At 44.0% G+C, this 24751-nt stretch overlaps 1 protein-coding gene across 1 annotated transcript in view; it reads left to right on the top strand.

Annotated features, from left to right (window-relative positions):
- Positions 1 to 24080, top strand: part of LOC139537442 (2-acylglycerol O-acyltransferase 2-A-like) — a 31903-nt gene extending 7823 nt beyond the window's left edge. Inside the window, exons 3-6 of the mRNA XM_071338727.1 lie at positions 12329 to 12533; positions 12787 to 12961; positions 21721 to 21920; positions 22510 to 24080. Coding sequence (XP_071194828.1) covers positions 12329 to 12533; positions 12787 to 12961; positions 21721 to 21920; positions 22510 to 22664 — 735 coding nt within the window. The 3' untranslated portion in view covers positions 22665 to 24080. The remainder of the gene's footprint in view (positions 1 to 12328; positions 12534 to 12786; positions 12962 to 21720; positions 21921 to 22509) is intronic.
- Positions 24081 to 24751: the final 671 nt, after the last annotated feature.

Raw genomic sequence — 24751 nt, 5'->3', positions numbered from 1 at the left:
GACTAGTCAAGGATCATATCACCTCCACCTTACCTGTCACTCTAGACCCACTTCAATTTGCATACCACCCCAATAGGTTCACCGACGATGCAATCGCCATCACACTGCACACTGCTCTATCCCATCTGGACAAGAGGAATACCTATGTAAGAATGCTGTTCATTAACTATAGCTCAGCATTCAACACCATAGTGCCCTCCAAGGTCAACATTAAGTTCGAGGCCCTGGGTCTGAATCCCGCCCTGTGCAATTGGGTCCTGGACTTCCTGACGGACTGCCCCTAGGTGGTGAAGGTAGGAAACAACATCTCCACTTCACTGATCCTCAACACAGGGTCCCCACAAGGGTGCGTGCTCAGCCCCCTCCTGTACTCCCTGTTCACCCATTACTGCGTGGCCAAACACGCCTCCAACTCAATCATCAAGTTTGCAGACGACACAACAGTAGTAGGCTTGATTACCAACAACGATGAGAGCCTAGAGGGAGAAGGTGAGGGCTCTGGGAGTATGGTGACAGGAAAACTTCTCACTAAACGTCAACAAACAAAGGACATCAAGGACAACAACCACCTGAGCCACTGCCTGTTCACCTCGCTATCTTCCAGAAGACGAGGTCAGTACAGGTGCATCAAAGCTGGGACCAAGACACTGAAAAACAGCTTCTATCTCAAGGCCATCAGACTGTTAAATAGCCATCACTAGCACAGAGAGGCTGCTGCCTACATACACATACTTAAAATCATTGGCCACTTTAATAAATGGAACACTAGTCACTTTAATAATGTTTACATATCTAGCATTACTCATCTCATATGTATATACTATCTACTATATCTTAGTCTATGCCGCTCTGACATTGCTCATACATATATTTATATATTCTTAATTCCATTACTTAGATTTGTGTGTATTAGGTATTTGTTGTGAAATTGTTTGATATTACTTAGATATTGCTGCACTGTCGGAACTAGAATGACAAGCATTTCGCTACACTCGCATTAACATCTGCTAAACACATATACAGTATGTGACCAATAACATTTTATTTGATTTTACTTGAATGAAGTGATCTCTACAATAGCACACAATACAATTATTTATTCTTTTTTAACTTTATTTAACTAGCCAAGTCAGTTAAGAACAAATTCTTATTTTCAAATATGGCCTAGGAACAGTGGGTTAACTGCCTTGTTGAGGGGCAGAACAAAAGATTTTTACATTGTCAGCTCAGGGATTTGATCTTTCAAACTTTCGGTTACTAGTCCAACGCTCTAACCACTAGGCTACCTGCCGCCACAATAGTCTATTATAGAATAAGAACAGTCACTAGAATAATATTACTAGAACGCAAGATGAACCGACAAGGAGGACCGCCTGGGTAAAATGCATGACACATGATTAGAACATGGTTAATAAATCAGAGCCTAAACCTACTGCTGCAATAAGAATGAATAATGAATGAGTTGACTGAAATGATACCTTAAAATGTATGCTAATAGTGTGACTCATGCAACAGCAGGCTATACACTAATAAGCCAGCAGATTTATGATTTCTCAAGAGTAGAAGACCAGCAAAAGTGTAGCAATACGAGGAGTGCACTATCCAGTCCAGTTAAAATGAATGTGTTCTAGCTTATACTGTGTAAGGGAAACAAAGATACTAACCAATGTACAACATTTGAAGTGTGACTGCTGGCGCAAGTCACATTAACCTATGTGACTGGAAGGACTCATAAAATGTAGGCCATCACTGATGTGTGCTTTGATTGCAGCAGTCTCATGAGATGCGCAACATGCAGTGATAGTTACTATCCATACTGATGCAGCACTAAACTAAGCATAGAGACTTAAATACTATTGAATCACCGTGATAAGCACCATCTCCTGCCAGTGGCGTATATTCATGGATGCCAAGGCAACTAGGCTTCCCCTAAAAATGAAATGTAGAAACATAAAATAATGTATCTTTTGTCTCTCTGTATTTCATAATTTTCCTTCAATTTGCAAGAGGCTGAATGTATCTCACAGGAGAAAGCATCCGAGCGAGCAAAACAGCTTCCCTCTGTCTCTCTACGTGTAGGCCATCTATCTCTACGTGTAGGCCATCTATCTCTCATTGAAGCCAAGGGATGCCAGCCAGCATCTGGCCACCATTGACAAAAAAAACAAAAAAACATTTGCCAATCAGTGTTGAGCTAAACTGAGTGAGCTCAGCTCTGAATGGTCGTGGTGCACCAAAAAAAAAGTGTCCAGGGAAGCCAGCTTGGACTTGGCATCACTCCTATCAAATCCTACTAAGAGCATACGTCATTGACAGAAAAACTTGAATTGTTGCATTTCATGGTGTTGTTGTCCTCTGGTGGCTAGTTAGCCAGCAAGTTAAAATTGGCCCTTTCCTAAATTAGCCATGGATGGAGATAGGGATTTGGACTTGTGGTTTTACTTAATTCGCTGTACTGGCCAATGATAACAGCGATTCTGATCCAACCATTAATTAATTAATTGTTGTTGTTCCCCTGGCCTGAGAGGATGGAAGTTCAATATGTAGCTAGATGTAGAAGGCTACTGTTAACTAGCTAACGTTGCCCATGAATGGAAGTTAGGCTATCGAGCAAGCATTTTAGCCAGGCAGCCTAGGACAACAAAAAATTGAAGCGTGTACTGTATGACAGAGTAATAGACTGTTTCGTCAACATGAAAGAGGAGGATGGCATTGGCGTTTCTCTACAAGTAGGGTGAGTCAACATGTTTTTCTACAAGCACGAACACACACGGACACACGCATTTGGCTTCCCCATTGATTTTACACACCACTACTGTCTCCTGCTCATAATCAGAAAACATTGCTACTCACTCATTACATATCAACGCATAGCCGCGGGAAGTAGGGGTGCTGAGGATGCTGCTGCTAAAAATAAAATAAAAAATTATACAAAAAAATATTAGTTACAAATAAGTAGTGTACTGGGCCTTTACTTGTCCTGTATTATTGGACCAATATAGTCCCTCCCAACCCACGCCCCAATTTTTTTCTGCCCCCACCTTAACGTGGCTATGCCTGTATTCTACCCTAGCATAGGTTACTTCCTCATTGTATGGTGAAGGGATTATGCTCCATGAATGTGTTCACAGAGCGCACCGACTCTCCCCGAAAGCTGGTATTGTGAACAAACAAGTAGACTATATGATAGGCTATTCTTACTTGGCTAACTAGTTTGTAGCCGGCAATTGACTGACAACAGTAGCACAACAACATGCTGATCCTCACTGTCAATGACATCCCTGCAGCAGCCAAACATTGCAACATGAGCATATTGAACGACGTGGGCGAGGTTCCAAAACAGCTAGATCGCAAAGAAAATACACTGCTCAAAAAAATAAAGGGAACACTAAAATAACACATCCTAGATCTGAATGAATGAAATATTCTTATTAAATACTTTTTTCTTTACATAGTTGAATGTGCTGACAACAAAATCACACAAAAATTATCAATGGAAATCAAATTTATCAACCCATGGAGGTCTGGATTTGGAGTTACACTCAAAATAATTAAAGTGGAAAACCACACTACAGGCTGATCCAACTTTGATGTAATGTCCTTAAAACAAGTCAAAATGAGGCTCAGTAGTGTGTGTGGCCTCCATGTGCCTGTATGACCTCCCTACAATGCCTGGGCATTCTCCTGATGAGGTGGCGGATGGTCTCCTGAGGGATCTCCTCCCAGACCTTGACTAAAGCATCCGCCAACTCCTGGACAGTCTGTGGTGCAACGTGGCTTTGGTGGATGGAGCGAGACATGATGTCCCAGATGTGCTCAATTGGATTCAGGTCTGGGGAACGGGCGGGCCAGTCCATAGCATCAATGCCTTCCTCTTGCAGCAACTGCTGACACACTCCAGCCACATGAGGTCTAGCATTGTCTTGCATTAGGTGGAACCCAGGGCCAACCGCACCAGCATATGGTCTCACAAGGGGTCTGAGGATCTCATCTCGGTACCTGATGGCAGTCAGGCTACCTCTGGCGAGCACATGGAGGGCTGTGCGGCCCCCCAAGGAAATGACCCCAAACCATGACTGACCCACCGCCAAACCGGTCATGCTGGAGCATGTTGCAGGCAGCAGAACGTTCTCCACGGCGTCTCCAGACTCTGTCACGTCTGTCACATGCTCAGTGTGAACCTGCTTTCATCTGTGAAGAGCACAGGGCGCCAGTGGCGAATTTGCCAATCTTGGTGTTCTCTGGCAAATGCCAAACGTCCTGCACGGTGTTGGGCTGTAAGCACAACCCCCACCTGTGGATGTCGGGCCCTCATACCACCCTCATGGAGTCTGTTTCTGACCGTTTGAGCAGACACATGCACATTTGTGGCCTGCTGGAGGTCATTTTGCAGGGCTCTGGCAGTGCTCCTCCTGATCCTCCTTGCACAAAGGCGGAGGTAGCGGTCCTGCTGCTGGGTTGTTGCCCTCCTACGGCCTCCTCCACGTCTCCTGATGTACTGGCCTGTCTCCTGGTAGCGCCTCCATGCTCTGGACACTACGCTGACAGACACAGCAAACCTTCTTGCCACAGCTCGCATTGATGTGCCATCCTGGATGAGCTGCACTACCTGAGCCACTTGTGTGGGTTGTAGACTCCGTCTCATGCTACCACTAGAGTGAAAGCACCGCCAGCATTCAAAACTGACCAAAACATCAGCCAGGAAGCATAGGAACTGAGAAGTGGTCTGTGGTCACCACCTGCAGAACCACTCCTTTATTGGGGGTGTCTTGCTAATGGCCTATAATTTCCACCTGTTGTCTATTCCATTTGCACAACAGCATGTGAAATGTATTGTCAATCAGTGTTGCTTCCTAAGTGGACAGTTTGATTTCACAGAAGTGTGATTGACTTGGAGTTACATTGTGTTGTTTAAGTGTTCCCTTTATTTTTTTGAGCAGTGTATATCAGAAAGCAGCAGCATAGCGTGAAATGGCTAGTTAAGGCAGCAGCGTCAATGTAGAAAAAGCCAGTGCATGGTAGCAGCAAGCAGCAGCAGGATGAGTGAGCAGACCCGGTCAGCTTAAATAGACCGCCAAATAAGGTAGGCGTGATTGTTACCAGCCTCTAATTGATGCCATCTCAGCTGAGGCTTGGCACTCGGGTTTCCTTTCTGAACTGGCTCTGCTTAATTTTGATGTCAACATCTTATCATCACTTCTATTAATTATAGTTCTCTGCTTTTACCATTACATGAACTAGTACAGTAAATGTAGTTAAGAAAAGTTATTATAGAAACAAACAGTGATAAACAGGTAAAAAGAGACTTTCTATGAATGATACTGTATTTGGTTTTATCAATCAGTCGTAATGAACACGATGGGAGACAGAGAGCTGGTTTCAAGCGCAGGGCGGAGCAGGTGTTTATTTGTAAAGGACCACAGGAGGAGGCAGGTAGCTGGGTCCAGGGGCAGGCAGAAGGTCATACACAGGGGGTCCAGAAAGGCAACAGTACAGGCAGGGAAAAGGCTAGTAACATAATCCGGGAGATCAGGCAATAGGTTGATAACAGGAAATCCGATAGGCTAAAGTACAGGCAGGGAATAGGCAAAAACTATCATACACAGGAGGATTAAATTACAGCAAAAACAGAGCTTTGACTAGAAGTGTGTAACAAAACAAACAATACCTCACAATGATGGGGTGCAACGAACTGAATTAAATAGTGTGTGATAATGACATACAGGTGTGTGAACAGGTGATCAGAATTCAGGTGATTGGGATTTGGAGAGGGAGCTGCGTTCAGGGGATCTATGTGTTTGAGAGTGTGAGTTGGAAACAGACGCTACATCAGTCTGATATCTTCTTTGATAGCATGCTTATCTGTTGTACTTAGCACAGAGTGTGTCCTTAATGCCACTTCTCCAGTGTGTCCAAAGTTTTCCCAAGGTAGAGGCCCCACCTCAAGACTCTGATCCTTTGAATTGGGGTAAATGTCCCTGATTGTTCCATACAGTATACTGATAAGATAAAATATCAAAACCAACTGATTAGGGAACACAGTCAACACGTTCTACTGTATGTAAAGTGTTCTGTGTGTATTGAGTATACAGACAGAGCTGTATTGAGGCAGATGCGTTTTATTAGAGAGAGTAATGTCTCATTCAAGCAAAACATAAATTGGTTCTGAATGCCACACGCACAAATGGGGAATTTACATAATTAGGTAATATGGACTTTCCTTCATTTCTCAAGGAAAGATACAGTACATTGAACACGTCTAGATACCAAGTTCCCAACAAAGAGGACTTCCTCAAACAAACACATTTGTAATTTCCCCTGGAATGTGCCGATCGAACATTTGACTTCATGCATTATTAAGGCTGGAATAAAGAGTCAATGTTAGTCTGAACAGAGCAGTGTCCTTCAGAGGGTGTCATCGGTTACGCTGAGGTCTTGTTCTCCACCACCGTCCCTAATAACAGCGTCACTGCCTCCGACTGAGCCAACCACCTGATTTGAAAACCTGTTCTGCTCTCTGCAGAAATCAACACTAACTAGACACTGACTCCTCTCATGACTTTACATTTGTAGAATGAATACATGTTAGTCGCGTTTGAACCCAACTCTAAGCCAAAATGCAACAACATGCACATGCCAAGCCTCTGCATGTCAAGCCTGATGGGAAAATGTGAAAAATGGGTTCAGTGTATAAACAGGCATAAGAAGGCAACTCTTTTGTTTGTAAACATGGAGAAACAGGAGCCAATAATTAATCCTGAAAAGAAAGGCTGCTGTGAGCAGGGACCAAAATAATGACAGGCCACTAAACAATTGGCCAGTGTTCTCTCACTATGTCAATCCACGACTAGAGCTCCATTCTCAATCATACAGGCATCTGTGTTGACCACTAGTACAACATCTGACAAAGCTCCATTCCCTAAAAACAAACAGTACAGTTGTCTTAGAGCTTGACTTATTCTGTCATCTGTTTTTGGAAAGAGCAAAATCTCATGATCAGATAGAGGACTACAGGAAACGAGAGCAGGACAAACGGGTTGTTTACAATCACAAAACCCAAAATTATTTTTGATGTTGTTATGTTCCCCTAATGTTTGAGTGTCCAGTTTTCTGTTAATTATGGGAACATTCTAACTACGTTAGCTAGCAAAAACCATCTGAGAACCTTTGAAATTGGTGTTAAAGCTAGAACATTCCCGTAATGTCAAACAGAAGTCATCTAGAATGTGGTTACAATGTTCTCAGAATATACAACATTAATGTTCTAGACACGTTTTATGGGATGTTGCAAGAACATCCGTGTTTAGTTTTCTGAGGGTTAATTAGGAGAATATTCTATCAACGTTCCACCAAATATACACAGGACATGGTTGCCATGTTCTCAGAATATACAGTACATTTTTGACATTTTGTGACGTTATAGCCTTATTCTAAAATGTATTAAATATTTTTTTACCTTATCAATCTATACACAGTACCCATAATGACAAGTGAAAACATGTTTTTAGAAACAGAAATAGCTTATTTACATAAGTATTCAGACCCTTTGTTATGAGACTCGAAATTGAGCTCAGGTGCATCCTGTTTCCATTAATCATCCTTGAGATGTTTCTACAACATGAATGGAGTCCACCTGTGGTAAATTAAATTGTTTGATGATGTGGAAAGGTACACACCGGTCTATATAAGGTCCCACAGTTGAAAGTGCAAGTCAGAGCAAAAACCAAGCCATGATGTCGAAGGAATTGTGCGTAGAGCGCCGAGACAGGATTGTGTTGAGGCACAGATCTGGGGAAGGGTACCAAAACATTTCTGCATTGAAGGTCTCCAAGAACACAGTGGACTCCATTATTCTTCAGGGAGGTAAGCAAGAACCCGATGGTCACTCTGACAGAGCTTCAGAGTTCCTCTGTTGAGATGGGAGAACCTTCCAGAAGGACAACCATCTCTGCAGCACTCCACCAATCAGGCCTGTATGGTCTGATGAAACCAAGATTGAACTCTTTGGCCTGAATGCCAAGTGTCACGTCTGGAGGAAACCTGGCACCATCCCTACGGTGAAGCATGGTGGTGGCAGTATCATTCTGTGGGGATGTTTTTCAGCGGCAGGGACTGGGAGACTAGTCAGGATCGAGGGAAAGATGAACAGAGCAAAGTACAGAGAGCACCTTGATGAAAACCTGCTCCAGAGCGCTCAGGACCTCAGACTGGGGTGAAGGTTCCCCTTCCAACAGGACAATGACCCTCAGCACACAGCCAAGACAACGCAGGATAGGCTTCGGGACAAGTCTCTGAATGTCCTTTCGTGGCCCAGTCAGAGCCCGGACTTGAACTTGATCGAATTGCTATTTGACTTTTAGGACCCCTATTTTTTTGTGTAATTTGGCCTTTACTACTACAGCCCATAGAAAAGCATTGAATAACACATTCATAAATTTAAGTCAAAAGGTAAATCATAAGGAATAAGGTTTTGAAGTGTATGTACTCTATGAGATATAAGAAAGCTCAGGAAATATAAGAAAATGTTTGGACACATATTTCATAACCCCTTATTTTTGTTGGAACAAAACTACCTCCTTACTTCTATTAATTTGTATGGGTTACCTTCAGACGAGTCCCGTGACACTTGTGGGGGTCGAAGAAAAAAACGGAGAACACCGTGAGTCTTCCTTTTCCCCTGTGGGCCAAACCGTTCGAACGCTACAGACTTTTTCATGAGAAGACCGATTTTCAATGGTCTGACAAACACCAATGTAGCTTGGCCACCTTTCACCGCAGATGCGGAAGGCCGACATACTGTGACCCGCCTTATCTCAGCTCACTGGTCACCATAGCAGCACCCACCCGTAGCACGCGCTCCAGCAGTTATATTTCACTGGTCATCCCCAAAGCCAATTCCTCCTTTGGCCGCCTTTCCTTCCAGTTCTCTGCTGCCAAGGACTGGAACGAATTGCAAAAATCACTGAAGCTGGAGACTCATATCTGTCAGACTGCACCTCTACATAGCCCATCTGTAAATAGCCCATCCAACTACCTCATCGCCATACTGTTCTTTTTTGTTGTTGTTGCTCCTTTGCACCCCAGTATCTCTACTTGCACATTTATCTTCTGCACATCTATCACTCCAGTGTTTAATTGCTAAATTGTCATTATTTTGCCACTATGGCCTATTTATTGCCTTACCTCCCTTATCTTACCTCATTTGCACACAATGTATATAGACTTTTTTTATTGTGTTATTGACTGTATGTTTGTTTATTTCATGTGTAACTCTGTGTTGTTGTTTGTGTCGCACTGCTTTGCTTTATCTTGGCCAGGTCACAGTTGTAAATGAGAACTTGTTCTCAACTAGCTTACCTGGTTAAATAAAGGTGAAATATATATATATTTTTAATTTAAAAAAAGAGAGATATCCCTTATTGGGACAGTGGTAAGGGTGTTCATCATTGGTGCTGGTGGCCTGGGTTTGAGACCCGCTAGGGGATTCACCCTACTCTCACATTCTTAGCAATATACACTACATGACCAAAAGTATGTGGACACCTTCTCGTCGAACATCTCATTCCAAAATCATGGGCATTAATATGGAGTTGGTCCACCCTTTGCTGCTATAACAGCCTCCACTCTTCTGGGAAGGCTTTCCACTTGATATTGGGATGTTGCTCCGGGGACTTGCTTCCTTTCAGCCACAAGAGCATTAGTGAGGTTGGGCACTGATGTTGGGTGATTAGGCCTGGCTCGCAGTCGGTGTTCCAATTCACCACAAAGGTTTCGACGGGGTTGAGGTCAGGGCTCTGCGCAGGCCAGTCAAGTTCTTCCACAACGATCTCGACAAACCATTTCTGTATTGACCTCACTTTGTGCACGCGGGAATTGTGTGGCCTCACGTTCGGTGAGCTTGTGTGGCCTACCACTTCGCGGCTGAGCCGTTGTTCTTAGACGTTTCCACTGAACAATAACAGCACTTACAGTTGACCAGGGCAGCTCTAGTAGGGCAGAAATCTGACAAACTGACTTGTTGGAAAGGTGGCATCCTATGACAGTGCCACGTTGAAAGTCACTGAGCTCTTCGGTAAGGCCATTCTACTACTAATGTTTACCTATGGAGATTGCATGGCGGTGTACTCAATTTTATACACCTGTCAGCAACGGGTGTGCCTGAAATAGCCGAATCCACTAATTTGAAGTGGTGTCCACATACTTCTGTCTATATATAGTCTATGTTAATGTCATTATTTGGCAAAAGTTACAACACACCTATCTGATCTACTTAAAATGTGTTTGTCATTAAAAGACAGACATCTCTAGGATTCATCCTTGAATGAATCATCTCAATCCATAAAGTCAATAAATCCCACCATGCCTAGTGCTTAGTGTTTACTTAGCACTAAGCACTGCCCTTGTTTTGCTAGTGAGAGGTTAGTGTAGCCCAAGCTAGTAGGCGGGGACTTGATTGTTGGAGCTGATTGACCTTGAACTGCTAATCTCAAACACTGAGGTCGATACAAACTGTTTGTTGGCAGCTTTGTTTTGACATGACTGAGCGATGCTGATCATGAGCATAACATGCCCAGCACGATTACCCTGCTGAAAAAACGCGACTAATGTGTTTTTTTCCTGGTGACCATCGCATGTTGTTTTGGACACTGATGCTAGTATGTTGGTGACCATCTGATATTAGTGGCGTGGCTTTCAGATAGTTTTTTTGGGCGAGTAAATATGATTCTTGTTAAGTTCGTACACCACAAATTTAAATGTTCCTTAAATATTTTTGCACATAACATATTCTAATATAATATTCATAACAGTATTTACATATTGTAACAAAGCAGTAACTATCCCAATGTTGGGATTTTCATAGTCTCTTAATTAAGGAACTCATACACTTGTGTAAAACTCATTAATGCAACAAAACTGTCAGTGTCTTCAACCTTAATAAAACAGAACAGATGAACCGGAATAACATTTACTCACAGGTGGCCATAAATAACGTAAAGCCACGCCTGCAGTCTTCTGATCTGACCCGCTGTGTGTAATATCTCTATAAACTAGCATCAACAACCCAACTATATGACCCAATAACTGCAACCCAGTAGTAGGGTCAGGATACAAACCCAGCATTTAGTGAGTGTAGGGGCAGCCTATTAATGCAGACTTTGTAATTAATTGTGCATGTCTATCTTACATGCGATTAGAACAAATGTTCTAGATGTGAATGTTGTTACGAACCGGGTCGTAACAAAGAGGAAGACAACGCGGAGATAAAGAAATAACAAAAATATATTTATTAAATCAAGTAACCTACACAAGTAACAATGGTGTGTGTAGTCAGTGTAAGGGAGTGGATGTGTGCATAGATGGTGATAATGAGGGGTGTTGAGGTGCCAAAACAAATAAACACAAAGAAGCTCCAAAATGCCACAAAAAACAGTGTCTACGTGGAGAGTGTCTCCTCAACGTATGGGGGAAAGGTGTCGTTATCGCTGGGACACACCCGAGCCCAGGTGTGTCCCATTTCGCTGACGACCCTTCCAGCACCGCCCACCGACATCGTATTAATGAAAACAAGAGCAGAGGGAAAGAATTCAGCACACAGAGTGGGGGGGTCGTCACAATGTGCACTTTTAAATTGGGTGGACTGAGACTAAAAAATATTGCCATAGACTGAAGTAAAATCAAATGTATTTATACCATCAGAGATGCTCTGAAAGCATCTGATTTTCTCAAGTCCAAGTCAATGCAGAGTCCCGCGGGTCTCAAACAGAATAGACCTGAGTCCACCTTGTTCACTGGGCAGCTAGACCAGCTAGACCATGCTGGTCGGACAAGCTTGACCAGCATCAGACCAGCACTGACCAGCGATTGACCAGCATAGACCAGCATGGACTAGCTTGAAATTTATGCTGGTCTATGCTTTTGTTTCAGCAGGGTAGCTAACAAGAACTTTTGACCCCATCCTGTGACCTCTGGCATGATCATCCATCCTGTTAATCTCCTATCTGCCTGTGCACAGAGACAGACGACACTGGCCAATACTGGTTAGAGAAAGGATAGTCTCTTCTGACAGTCGCTGTGGAGGCAGACAAACAACAGCGAGAACTCACACAGGCGATGTGATGAAGATATAGGCCAAATACCTGGAAGTCAATTCATAGACTTCCGTGAGAGTATGGTTTTCAATTAAACTTTCAAATGTTTTGAAAGTCTCTGATAAAGATTGAGATTTAGAAATACATTTGATGCATCCTGTATACTGTGTTGTGCAGTTGCGCATAACTATTTTGAGTATTGAAGTCCTTAGAAGTGACTCCGCTCTGTTGTATTGCAGCTGGTGAAGACAGCGGACTTGGACCCCAGGCAGAACTACATCCTTGGTTTTCATCCCCATGGGATCCTGGTGGCTGGAGCCTTCACTAACTTCTGCACGTACGCTACAGGCTTCAGGAAATTGTTCCCTGGACTGGACAGCTTTCTGCTGATGCTACCTCTCTGGTTCAGAGCCCCCTTCTTCAGAGACTACATCATGATGGCAGGTTAGTGGGGTTGGGGTTAGAGGTCAAGGTCAAGGCAGGGTTACTGTGAAACACTTTGTGACAGATGTTGCTGTAAAGACAAGATAGCAATATAAATACATCTGATTAATTGATTTACTAATAGATTGATTAGGGACAACCATCATGATACAAATTAACATGTTTGATCATTGTTCGACAGTGAAGAATAGTGTACCAAACTTCCCCCCCACTGTTAACTACACCTGATCTCAGTGTCTACTGTGTGTCCCAGGTTTGATTCCCTCGGACAAGGAGAGTGCCAGCTATCTGTTACGTCGACAGGGAGGTGGGAATGCCGTTGTTATAGCAGTAGGAGGAGCCCCCGAGGCCCTTGACGCACACCCTGGCGCCTTCACCATTCTCTTAGCCAATAAGAAGGGCTTCATCAAACTGGCAATGGAACATGGGTAAGACCAGGGCCAGAGGTGGCGGAGGACATTTTACTGCCTGTGTCTCCGATTTAAATCTTATAACTACTCTCATGGTTACACAAGTGACTTCAACTGTGTCAATCACTTCATCATAGTTTGATATTAATGTTCACAGTGTGTACTTGTGGATGGCTTACTGAAATAGTGACATGTGTAAGCCCTTTGGGAATTTCAATTGGGAGCATGCATGCACCGTATGACATACAGAGGGACAAGTGAAGTGACACCTTGATTGATTGAATTTATTAGACCATTTTTAAAATACATATATGAGGGCGCTCCAGCCGGTGACGCCTCAACATAAAATATCACCATTTCCATTGTGGTCCTTTTGTAAGGGGGGGGGGTACAAAAACGTTTATTTCACCGTACCACTATTAAATCCTTCTAGTGGAATAGTTATGGTTATCCCAGAACAAGTTAAAGTAGTTACATAGGTACCTGGGGACCATACTGTGGACTGTCTTATGTACATGACACAATTTCATCTGAGAAACTCTCTCCTCCACTTTGAGCCATCTGAGGCTTTCAAAGTGGGAATGGTCAAGATGAGTACGTGCTGGAAGGTTAAGAATAATCCTGACTAATTTGTTCTGAGATGTCTGCAGTTTATTTGTAATTATCTTGGGGGCACTATTGTACCAGGAAGAGCACGCATAGTTGAAGTGGCACTGAACAAGAGCCCCTGCCAATGCCACCATTGCATTCTTATCCAGATATTTGGCGGTTCTTGCCTTGAACCTAATTTTATGGTTCACTTTGGATAACTTTTTGTGCCATGCTCTCCCTGTCAGATGGTTATCTAGCACACATCCACGATAATTAACTTTTGCGTCTTTTGCTGTGACCACTATGTCACCTACTACCACCTTAAAGTTAGGGGAATTCCTCAGTTTCACATTGGACCAGTACAAGAGGGACTCTGTTTTTCCAAGGTGTAGTGACAAATCAAATCAAATCAAATCAATCAAATCTTATTTGTCACATCCACCAAATACAACAGGTGTAGACCTTACTGTGAGATGCTTACTTACAAGCCCTTAAACAACAATGCGGTTCAAGAAATAGAGTAAAGAAAATATTTACTAAATAATAAATAATCATAAAAAATGTGTCACATCATTCACTGGCTTCCAGTTGAAGCTCGCATCCGTTACAAGACCATGGTGCTTGCCTACGGAGCTGTGAGGGGAACGGCACCTCCGTACCTTCAGGCTCTGATCAGGCCCTACACCCAAACAAGGGCACTGCGTTCATCCACCTCTGGCCTGCTCGCCTCCCTACCTCTGAGGAAGTACAGTTCCCGCTCAGCCCAGTCAAAACTGTTCGCTGCTCTGGCACCCCAATGGTGGAACAAACTCCCTCACGACGCCAGGTCAGCGGAGTCAATCACCACCTTCCGGAGACACCTGAAACCCCACCTCTTTAAGGAATACCTAGGATAGGATAAAGTAATCCTTCTAACCCCCCCCCCCCCCCTTAAAAGAGTTAGATGCACTATTGTAAAGTGGTTGTTCCACTGGATATCATAAGGTGAATGCACCAATTTGTAAGTCGCTCTGGATAAGAGCGTCTGCTAAATGACTTAAATGTAAATGTAAAAAGTAACACAACAAAATTACATGACAATAACGAGGCTATATACAGGGAGTACTGAGTCAATGTGTGGTGGTACAGGTTAATAGAGGTAATTTGTAAAATGACTATGCAAAGATAGATAATAAACAGCGAGTAGCAGCGGGTGGGGGGGTGTTCAATGTAAATAGTCTGGGTGGCCATTTGATTAATTGTTTAGCAGTTTTATGGCTTAGGGGTAGCAGAGAGAACAGTCTATGACTTGGGTGACTGGAGCCTTTGACAATTTTTTGGGCCTTCCTCTGACACCACCTATATAGGCGTATATAGGTCCTGGATGTCAGGAAGCTGGGCCCCAGTGATGTACTGGGCCTTACACACTACCCTCTGTAGTGCCTTATGGTCAGATGCCAAGCAGTTGCTATACCAGGCGGTGATGCAATGCTCTCAGTGGTGCAGCTGTAGAACTTTTTGAGGATCTGGGGACCCATGCCAAATCTTTTCAGTCTCCTGAGGGGGAAAAGGTTTTGTCATGCCCTCTTCACAACTGTCTTGGTGTGTTTGGACCATTATAGTTCATTGGTGATGTGGACACCAAGGAACTTGAAACTTTCTGTCACGCCCTGATCTGTTTCACCTGTCCTTGTGCTTGTCTCCACCCCCGCCAGGTGTCGCTTATTATCCCCAGTGTATTTATCCCTGTGTTTCCTGTCTCTCTGTGCCAGTTCGTCTTGTTTTGCCAAGTCAACCAGCGGTTTTCTCCTTGCTCCTATTTTTTCCAGTCTCTGTTTTTCCTAGCCCTCTTGGTTTTGACCCTTGCCTGTCCTGACACCAAACCATCCTGCCTGACCTTTCTTCCTGCCTTGACCTCAAGCCTGCCTATCGTCTTGTACCGTCTGGACTCGGACCTGGTTACTGAAACCCTGCCTGTCCTGACCTCGAGGCTGCCTATCACCTGGTACTGTTTGGACTCTGTCCTGGTTTATGAACTCTCGCCTGTACCCAACCTACCCTTTGCCAACCCCATTTGTTATAATAAATATCGGAGCTCAATCATCTGCCTGTGTCTGCATTTGGGTCTCGCCTCATGTCCTTATACTCTCGACCCGCTCCATTCAGCCCCGTCGATGTTAACGGGGGCCTGTTTGGCCCTCCTTTTCCAATAGTCCATGATCAGCTCCCTTGTCTTGCTCACATTGAGGGAGAGGTTGTGGTCCTGGCACCACACTGCCATGGCTCTGACCTCCTCCCTATAGTCTGTCTCATCATTGTCCTTGGTCAGGCCTACCACTGACGTGTCATCAGCAAACTTAATTATGGTGTTGGAGTCGTGCTTGGCCACGCAGTAGTGGGTGAACAGGGAGTACAGGAGGGGACTAAGCACACACCCCTGAGGGGCCCCAGTGTTGAGGATCAGCATGGCAGATGTGTTGTTGCCTACCCTTACCACCTGGGGGCGGCCTGTCAGGAAGTCCAGGATCCAGTTGCAGAAGGGGTCCTTAGCTTAGTGATGAGCTTTGTGGGTACTATGATGTTGAACGCTTAGCTGTAGTCAATGAACAGCATTCTCACATAGGTGTTCCTTTTGTCCAGGTGGGAAAGGGCAGTGTGGAGTGCGATTGAGATTGCGTCATCTGTGGATCAGTTGGTGTGGTATGTGAATTGGAGTTGGTTTCACGCCTGCTCCCGCTCCCCCTCCCTGTGTAATGCCCAACGCAGGAGATGAGAAGCAGGTACAGGGAGTGAACCATTTAATATAGACGGACATGCAACGGAATAAGAACAGCGTCTGGTCATAAACACGACACAACAAACAATGCTACTACAGGGAACAACACAGAGGAGCAGACATATATGCAGGGCCCACAACAAAGTGATGGAGTTCAGGTGAGTCCAATGAGCGCAGATACGTGCAATGATGGTAACAAGTGCCTATAATGACAGGTAGCCCGGCGCCCTGGAGCGCCAGGGAGGGGGAGCGGGCATGACAGTACCCCCACCCCCCTCTAGGGGTGCCACCCGGTGTCCCACATGGGCGAGCCTGACGGGCCGGCGTAGAAGCATGACGTGGGATGGGAACCTGCCGAGCCAACCGGGGCAAGGAAACCTCTCGAACCAGCTAGGGCATGAAAGCCCGACAAGCCAGCTAATGCACCCCTGGTTTCATCGGCGGCGGAATCCAAGCCCGACGTCACCAACAAAACAAAACCCTGATGCTTCTTGTATTAGTAGTAGCATTCTGTAACGCCCAACACAGGAGATGAGAAACAGGTACAGGGAGTGAACCATTTAATATAGATGGACATGCAACGGAACAGGATATAAACACGACACAACAAACAATGCTACTACAGGGAACAACACAGAGGAGCAGACATATATGCAGGGGCGATCAACAAAGTGAGGGAGTCCAGGTGAGTCCAATGAGCGCAACTGCGCGTAATGATGGTAACAGGTGCGTATAATGACAGGTAGCCTGGAGCCCTTGAGCGCCAGGGAGGGGGAGCGGGAGCGGGCGTGACACCCTGGCGCTCGAGGGTTACCCTTCTTTACACACACCTGTCACTATCAAAACGCGCAGCAGGCTCAGTGGACTCACCTGGACTCCTTCACGTTGTTGATTACCCCATGTATATCTGTCTGTTCCGCGGCGGTGTTCCCTGTGTCCGTATTAATTGTTGTTATGTGTTCCTGTCCAGATGCTGTTCCATTTCATGTCCGTCAGCTATTAAACCTTCACTCCCTGTACCTGCTTCTCATCTCCTGCATCGATCCTTACAGTGGGTCTAGGGTTTTCGGCATAATGGTGTTGACGCGAGTCATGACCAGCCTTTCAAAGCACTTCATGGCTACCGACGTGAGTGCTACGGGGCGGTAATCATTTATGCAGGTTACCTTCGTTTTCTTGGGCACAGGGACAATGGTGGTTTGTTTGACACATGTAGGTTACTGTCATATAGTAATTTACTGACATTCAGAAGTGCAACACTGAGGGGTTTCTCAACTACATTTTTGTCTTTGTGGGAAACCAACAGTGCAGAATTATCTGCATAGAGGAAAAGGTCACATGTACAGGCAGATTTCAGATCCTTTATATACAACAGAAAGAAAAGTGGACACAGCACACTTGTAACGGTTGTCGTTGGTGGAAGGAGAAGAGGACCAAAGTGCAGCGTGGTACATATTCATAATAATTTAATAAAGAATGAATACTGAACAAAAACAACAAACCGACAAACGAACAGTTCTGTAAGGCGCAAACAAAAACACTAAACAGAAATAACTACCCACAACCCATAGTGGGAAAACAGGCTACCTAAGTATGATTCTCAATCAGAGACAACGATCGACACCTGCCTCTGATTGAGAACCATACTAGGCCAAACACATAGAAATATAACGACTAGAACAAAACATAGAAAAACAACATAGAATGCCCACCCCAACTCACGCCCTGACCAAATAAAATAAAGACATAAAAAGGAACTAAGGTCAGAACGTGACAACACTCCCTTAGTGTACCCAAAGTTCAAGATTTTGGTTTTAAACCGGGTCCCAACCAAAAACATCATCTGTTTTTTTCCTTGCAGATAAGAGATAACCCATTTGTGGCTAAGTTGTTAAAGCCCATGGCTCTTCGTTTGATTAACAGAATCTCATGATCCACTGTATCAAATGCATTTTGGAGATCTAACATAACCAGCACAAAATAGCCCACCATCTACTTCCTTCCTGATGGGGTCAGTTAGATATAGTAGGCAAGTGTCGGTGGAATGGGATTTCCTAGAGCCAGACTGGAGCTCATATACAGTAGTAGGTTATGTAAGGAAATATAACTGTCAATCTGCTCGAATATAATCTTTTCCATGACTTTCGCTAAAATACACAGGATAGAGACATTCCGATAGTTTCCATGATCTAGCCTATTCTCTTCATTACATAGAGGAATGTCCCTTGCAAGTTTTAGTTCACTGGAAAAAATCCCTAGTTCAAAATACAGATTTACAATGTGAGTTACGCAGTTGACTCAGACACTTTTTCAAATGAAAAATGAAAACGCATCGACTTGAATCCCTTGCTGCGAGTAAAACTGCTGGACTTGACTCTCCCCATAACAACCTGATTGACCAGGTAACTTGCTCGCTAATGTATTAGCTATAGGTGTAAAGTAGCTATTCAGACTGTCTGCAACCATGGTCTTGTCTGATGTAACCTTTCCTCCAATGTCCTAGGTAAAATTTCGAGTTTTGTTCTTCAGTCTGCTACTGTAACCCAATAGCTTCAGACAATTCCACAATTTACTCGGATTGTTCCTGTTCTCAACAATTTTGTCATTAAAATAATCTTTCTTGGCCTTTTCTATCATCCTGTTAAAAAGTAGCAATGTCCTTTTTGAGCATGTGTGTATTAAATCACCAGCAAGTCTCCTTCAACAATTCATTAAACTTCTGGTGGTCTGTAACAGGTTCCGACTATAATGGGTTTGCATTTTGGTAATAGAATGTCCAACCACACAGCTTCAATCTCGTCATGGCTTAAATCTAAACTATAGTTAAACCCAATATCTGATTTTACATACTACAAACTCCCCTGGATTTGCGATTGTGGTCTTTTCTAATTACTACATCATTTTCAACTTCAATCTCAACGTTTTTTATCAAACCATCTAGTCATGTTTCGGTAAAGAAAAGCACTCCCACCTTAAAGTTACTGGAGAGTAGGTGAATTTCCTCGATCTGGGGAAGAAGGATTCTAACATTGAGATAAATGATGTGTAGTCATCTTGTAGAAAACCCCTTTTCAAGAGTCAAGTTCTCCTCATCTGCTGGAACTGTCAGCCAAAATTGTTCACTTGAGATGAGTGTTGACTCCCTGCCATTCAATCGCAGCAGTGAAGCTCCATCCAGGGTTCGCGCTGGCATCTGATCCCATTGTTACAAGATAACATTTATTTATATAGCCCTTCTTACATCAGCTGATATATCAAAGTGCTGTACAGAAACCCAGCCTAAAACCCCAAACAGCAAGCAATGCAGGTGTAGAAGCACGGTGGCTAGGAAAAACTCCCTAGAAAGGCCAAAACCTAGGAAGAAACCTAGAGAGGAACCAGGCTATGAGGAGTGGCCAGTCCTCTTCTGGCTGTGCCGGGTGGAGATTATAACAGAACATGGCCAAGATGTAAAAAATGTTCATAAATGACCAGCATGGTCAAATAATAGTAATCACAGTGAACAGGTCAGGGTTCCATAGCCGCAGGCATAACAGTTGAAACTGGAGCAGCAGCACGGCCAGGTGGACTGGGGACAACAAGGAGTCATCATGCCAGGTAGTCCTGACGCATGGTCCTAGGGCTCAGGTCCTCCGAGAGAGAGAAAGAAAGAAAGAGAGAATTAGAGAGAGCATACTTAAATTCACACAGGACACCGGATAAGACAGGAGAAATACTCCAGATATAACAGACTGACCCTAGCCCCCTGACACATAAACTACTGCAGCATAAATATTGGAGGCTGAGACAGGAGGGGTCAGGAGACACTGTGGCCCCATCCGATGATACCCCCGGACAGGGCCAAACAGGCAGGATATAACCCCACCCACTTTGCCAAAGCACGGCCACCACACCACTAGAGGGATATCTTCAACCACCAACTTACCATCCTGAGACAAGGCCGAGTATAGCCCACAAAGATCTCCGCCACGGCACAACCCAAGGGGGGCGCCAACCCATACAAGAAGACCACGTCAGTGACTCAACCCAGTCAAGTGACGCACCCCTCCTATGGGCAGCATGGAAGAGCACCAGTAAGCCAGTGATTCAGCCCCTGTAATAGGGTTAGAGGCAGAGAATCCCAGTGGAGAGAGGGGAACCGGCCAGGCAGAGACAGCAAGGGCGGTTCGTTGCTCCAGTGCCTTTCCGTTCACCTTCACACTCCTGGGCCAGACTACACTCAATCATAGGACCTACTGAAGAGATGAGTCTTCAGTAAAGACTTAAAAGTTGAGACCGAGTCTGCGTCTCTCACATGGGTAGGCAGACCATTCCATAAAAATGGAGCTCTATAGGAGAAATCCCTGCCTCCAGCTGTTTGCTTAGAAATTCTAGCGACAATTAGGAGGCCTGCGTCTTGTGACCGCAGCGTACGTGTAGGTATGTACGGCAGGACCAAATCGGAAAGATAGGTAGGAGCAAGCCCATGTAACGCTTTGTAGGTTAGCAGTAAAACTTTGAAATCAGCCCTTGCCTTAACAGGAAGCCAGAGTAGAGAGGCTAGCACTGGAGTAATATGATGAAAGTTTTTGGTTCTAGTCAGGATTCTAGCAGCCATGTTTAGCACTAACTGAAGTTTATTTAGTGCTTTATCCGGGTAGCCGGAATGTAGAGCATTGCAGTAGTCTAACCTAGAAGTGACAAAAGCATGGATGAATTTTTCTGCATCATTTTTGGACAGAAAATATCTGATTTTTGCAATGTTACATAAATGGAAAAAGGCTGTCCTTGAAACAGTCTTGATATGTTCGTCAAAAGAGAGATCAGGGTCCAGAGTAACGCCGAGGTCCTTCACAGTTTTTTATTTGAGACGACTGTACAACCATCAAGATTAATTGTCAGATTCAACAGAAGATCTCTTTGTTTCTTGGGACCTAGAACAAGCATCTCTGTTTTGTCCGAGTTTAAAAGTAGAACGTTTGCAGCCATCCACTTCCTTATGTCTGAAACACAGGCTTCCAGTGAGAGAAATTTTGGGGCTTCACCATGTTTCATTGAAATGTACAGCTGTGTGTCATCCGCATAGCAGTGAAAGTTAACATTATGTTTTCGAATGACATTACCCAACTCAGTTTTCCCCTGATTTTGCTGGTAATACTGCGAGTTCATCTTCAGCACCTCAAGTCTTATTTCGTGGGATACACAAAGCTTGCTAAAATCAAGCGTTTACATGTCATTACATCAATAGTGGAATCATTTAGGACAAACTTCAACACACCCATGAGTAAAATGGAAACTGGGTCTGTTCTCTACGAATATACTGTACCTTACAAACTCATAGAGATGATCGTAACAAAACTGAAGGCCAAACTTCTGTCTCAACTCACCTCACCTCACCTCTCCTCTACCCCTCCGTCACCCCACTCCTCTCCTCTACCCATTCCCTCCCTAGTGCCCATCTGGTGCCGGTCTTCTCCTTCGGGGAGAATGAGTTGTTCGACCAGGTGGAGAACCCTCGAGGCACCTGGATCCGCTTGATTCAGGACAAGCTGCAGAGCATCATGGGTATCTCTCTGCCCCTCTTCCACGCGCGGGGCATTTTCCAGTACAGCTATGGTATCATGCCCTACAGGAAGCCCATCAACACTGTGGGTGAGTAACATTCCATGTCACTGTATCTGCCAAATCTTTTTATCCTATTTCTCTAGCTTTCTCCTATTTCTATGTTGCAAGGCAATTGTTGTTTTTGGCAGAAGTTTCATATCAGTAAACTAACTGGAAAGATGGTTCTCTGTCATTAAACATGAGGAATATTGATATAAGAGGGACAGAGAGGAGCAGCTTGGGAAATATTTGACTTACTAGAATGTTACTAGATAGTAACATTGTCAGTTTGCCTCAACTTCTCAGCAACAGTGGCTGGCACACAGTTAGTCATCTGTCTGTGTACATCTATTGGCAAGGCCCAATGATGGCATATTTCATTTTCAATCCCCACTTGAAAAGTAAAGTCATGAGTAAAATCATATCCAAAAAGCAAATACGTTTTTGCCCATTATGCACTACTACCAGTGGCATACCGCAGTTTCACAAGGCCTGTTTTTGGTTTGGGCCCTCCAGAGCTCATGCCCCCCCCCCCCCCCCCCCCCGCACTGTGGGGCTGTGTGGTACACCAGTGACTACTACAGTAACCTATATTTGAATGTAATGTTATCATGCATACCCTTGGACCTTTCCACAGTGGGACGGCCAATCAGAGTGGAGAAGAATGAGAAGCCCACAGTGGAGGAGCTTGACGCCCTCCATCAGCTTTACACAGAAGAACTCAGCCAGCTGTTTGAGGAGCACAAGGGCAAGTATGGAGTGCCAGAGGACCAACACCTCAGCTTTGTCTGAGCAGGACTCATAACCAGGAGAGATAGAGAGAGAGAGAGAGAGAGAGAGAGAGGGGAGAGGGAGAGAAAGGGACGAGAGAGAGGGGGTAGAGGTATGTTGGGAGAGAGAGATAAAGAAAGAGAGAGAGCGAGAGAGAGAGAGAGAGAGACTGAAAGAGAGAGGGGAAGGGGGAGGGGGAGAGAAGGGAGGAGGGCATCAAAACCGTAATTGGAGTTGCACCACCAAGTCCTTTCACTTTCCTCAACCAGAAAAACATTTACAGCTATAACCACCTGAAGGATCCAGACCAAACTACAGGAGACAAGTAACACGAGGAATTGATATGGACATTCTTAGCCAAGATATGGACAAATATTTCCCGTCATAAAAAGCACTGTGTTATGTATGTTAACTACATTCAGCTGCGGGCCTATTTTTTCTTGAGTCGGAGGGCCGGAACATAATTGCAAATAATTTGGAGACTGCAAATTGACCGCAAGAAGCCCAAACAGATATCGTGTTTGACGAAAACTTGCTTACATTTGTATATGACCAAATGTCTCTCTATTATGCATGAGAATACTTGGGAACAGATTTCTCAAATTAAAATCACTTGGAGCTAATCTCCTGGTGTTTTTACAATCTATTATGTCCATCAATGAAAAAATAAAAACATTGTATTTTTTTGGCTCAGAAAACTTGGGGGGCCAAATAAAACCACCTATGAGCCAAATTCGGCCCTCGGGCAGCCAGTTGGGGAACCCTGTCCTAGAGCCACATTTTTGCCTTAATCCACAGATGAAGTGACGTCTGTCTGGGCGATTCGAGACTTGTATAAGTCCGTAGATCCTATCAAATAAAAGTCAGAGGTTGAATGGAGATTTCATGTAATGGGGTGATGCACTGTATCCTCACTTACAGTATATAAGGCCTCTAGGTCTCCTATATTTATTTTTTTATTTTTTTATTTAACTAGGCAAGTCAGTTAAGAACAAATTCTTATTTTCAATGACGGCCTAGGAACAGTGGGTTAACTGCCTGTTCAGGGGCAGAATGACAGATTTGTACCTTGTCAGCTCGGGGATTTGAACTTGCAACCTTTCGGTTACTAGTCCAACGCTCTAACCACTAGGCTACCCTGCCACCCCATATCATACCCCAAACATATCAAAAACACACTAGGAAAAAATGAGAATAATTCTCATTTTACTCACTGTTTTTACATAATAATACTATATCTGGTTAATAAGTTTCCATTTACAGTATATATTTTACTTCCCAACTTATTAATTTTAAATGTCTTTGTCTTAATGTCTCTGTCATGTATACATTTTTCACAATATTGTAATATAAAATCTGTTAAAATAACTGATACTATTTTTCTCAATTGCATAGTTTTTATTATAATACCAGTTCATTTATTTTAATAAAGGTGATTTCAGGTCTCATTCACTGTATCAAACTTTGCACATTGCTGTCCATCCAGTTCTGATGAATGAATCAAGGGTCGGGGACAGTTTGAAGTTGGACCTGGTCCTTCAGCGATAAAACTAACTGTGCACTTTCGCAACACTTTTTTCATGACTGCGATGGCCAGAGTGACATATTTCCAAACGGGCAGCAGACTGGCACATGGTCACATATTAGTGTACAGTGTCCAGGCACTTTCAACAAAGACCGATGACCCTCAGGCCATAAAAAAGAAAAGCACAGGGAGAGATAACCTATTCATAGATGCTAGCTAACTTTAGAATCTATTCACAAAGGTATCTTCCGTCTGGTGGGGGAGGTTTTATTTAGAGCCCGACTCTCAGTCTGAATGGTAACACGCATTGCTTTCGGTATGGTGTTGGAAACATAAGGACCTTATCTTTCATATCAGCGTGAAATAATTGTATTAGTTCTAAGTATATATTTTGCATTTGTGAAATTATTTTGATGTATTATGAAAGAACCGTATCGCAATTAAGAATCGATTCACGTTTAGATGTATTTGGCTGTTTTGGCTGCCACAGCCAGTCTCCCTCTAAACACTTCATGACCAAAGGTATGTGGACACCTGTTGTCAAATGTCTCATTCCAAAATCATGGGCATTAATATGGAGTTG

The sequence above is a fragment of the Salvelinus alpinus genome, chromosome 13 (assembly GCF_045679555.1).
Source record: "Salvelinus alpinus chromosome 13, SLU_Salpinus.1, whole genome shotgun sequence".
NCBI lineage: Eukaryota > Metazoa > Chordata > Actinopteri > Salmoniformes > Salmonidae > Salvelinus > Salvelinus alpinus.
This window is presented reverse-complemented; position numbering and strand designations above follow the sequence as displayed.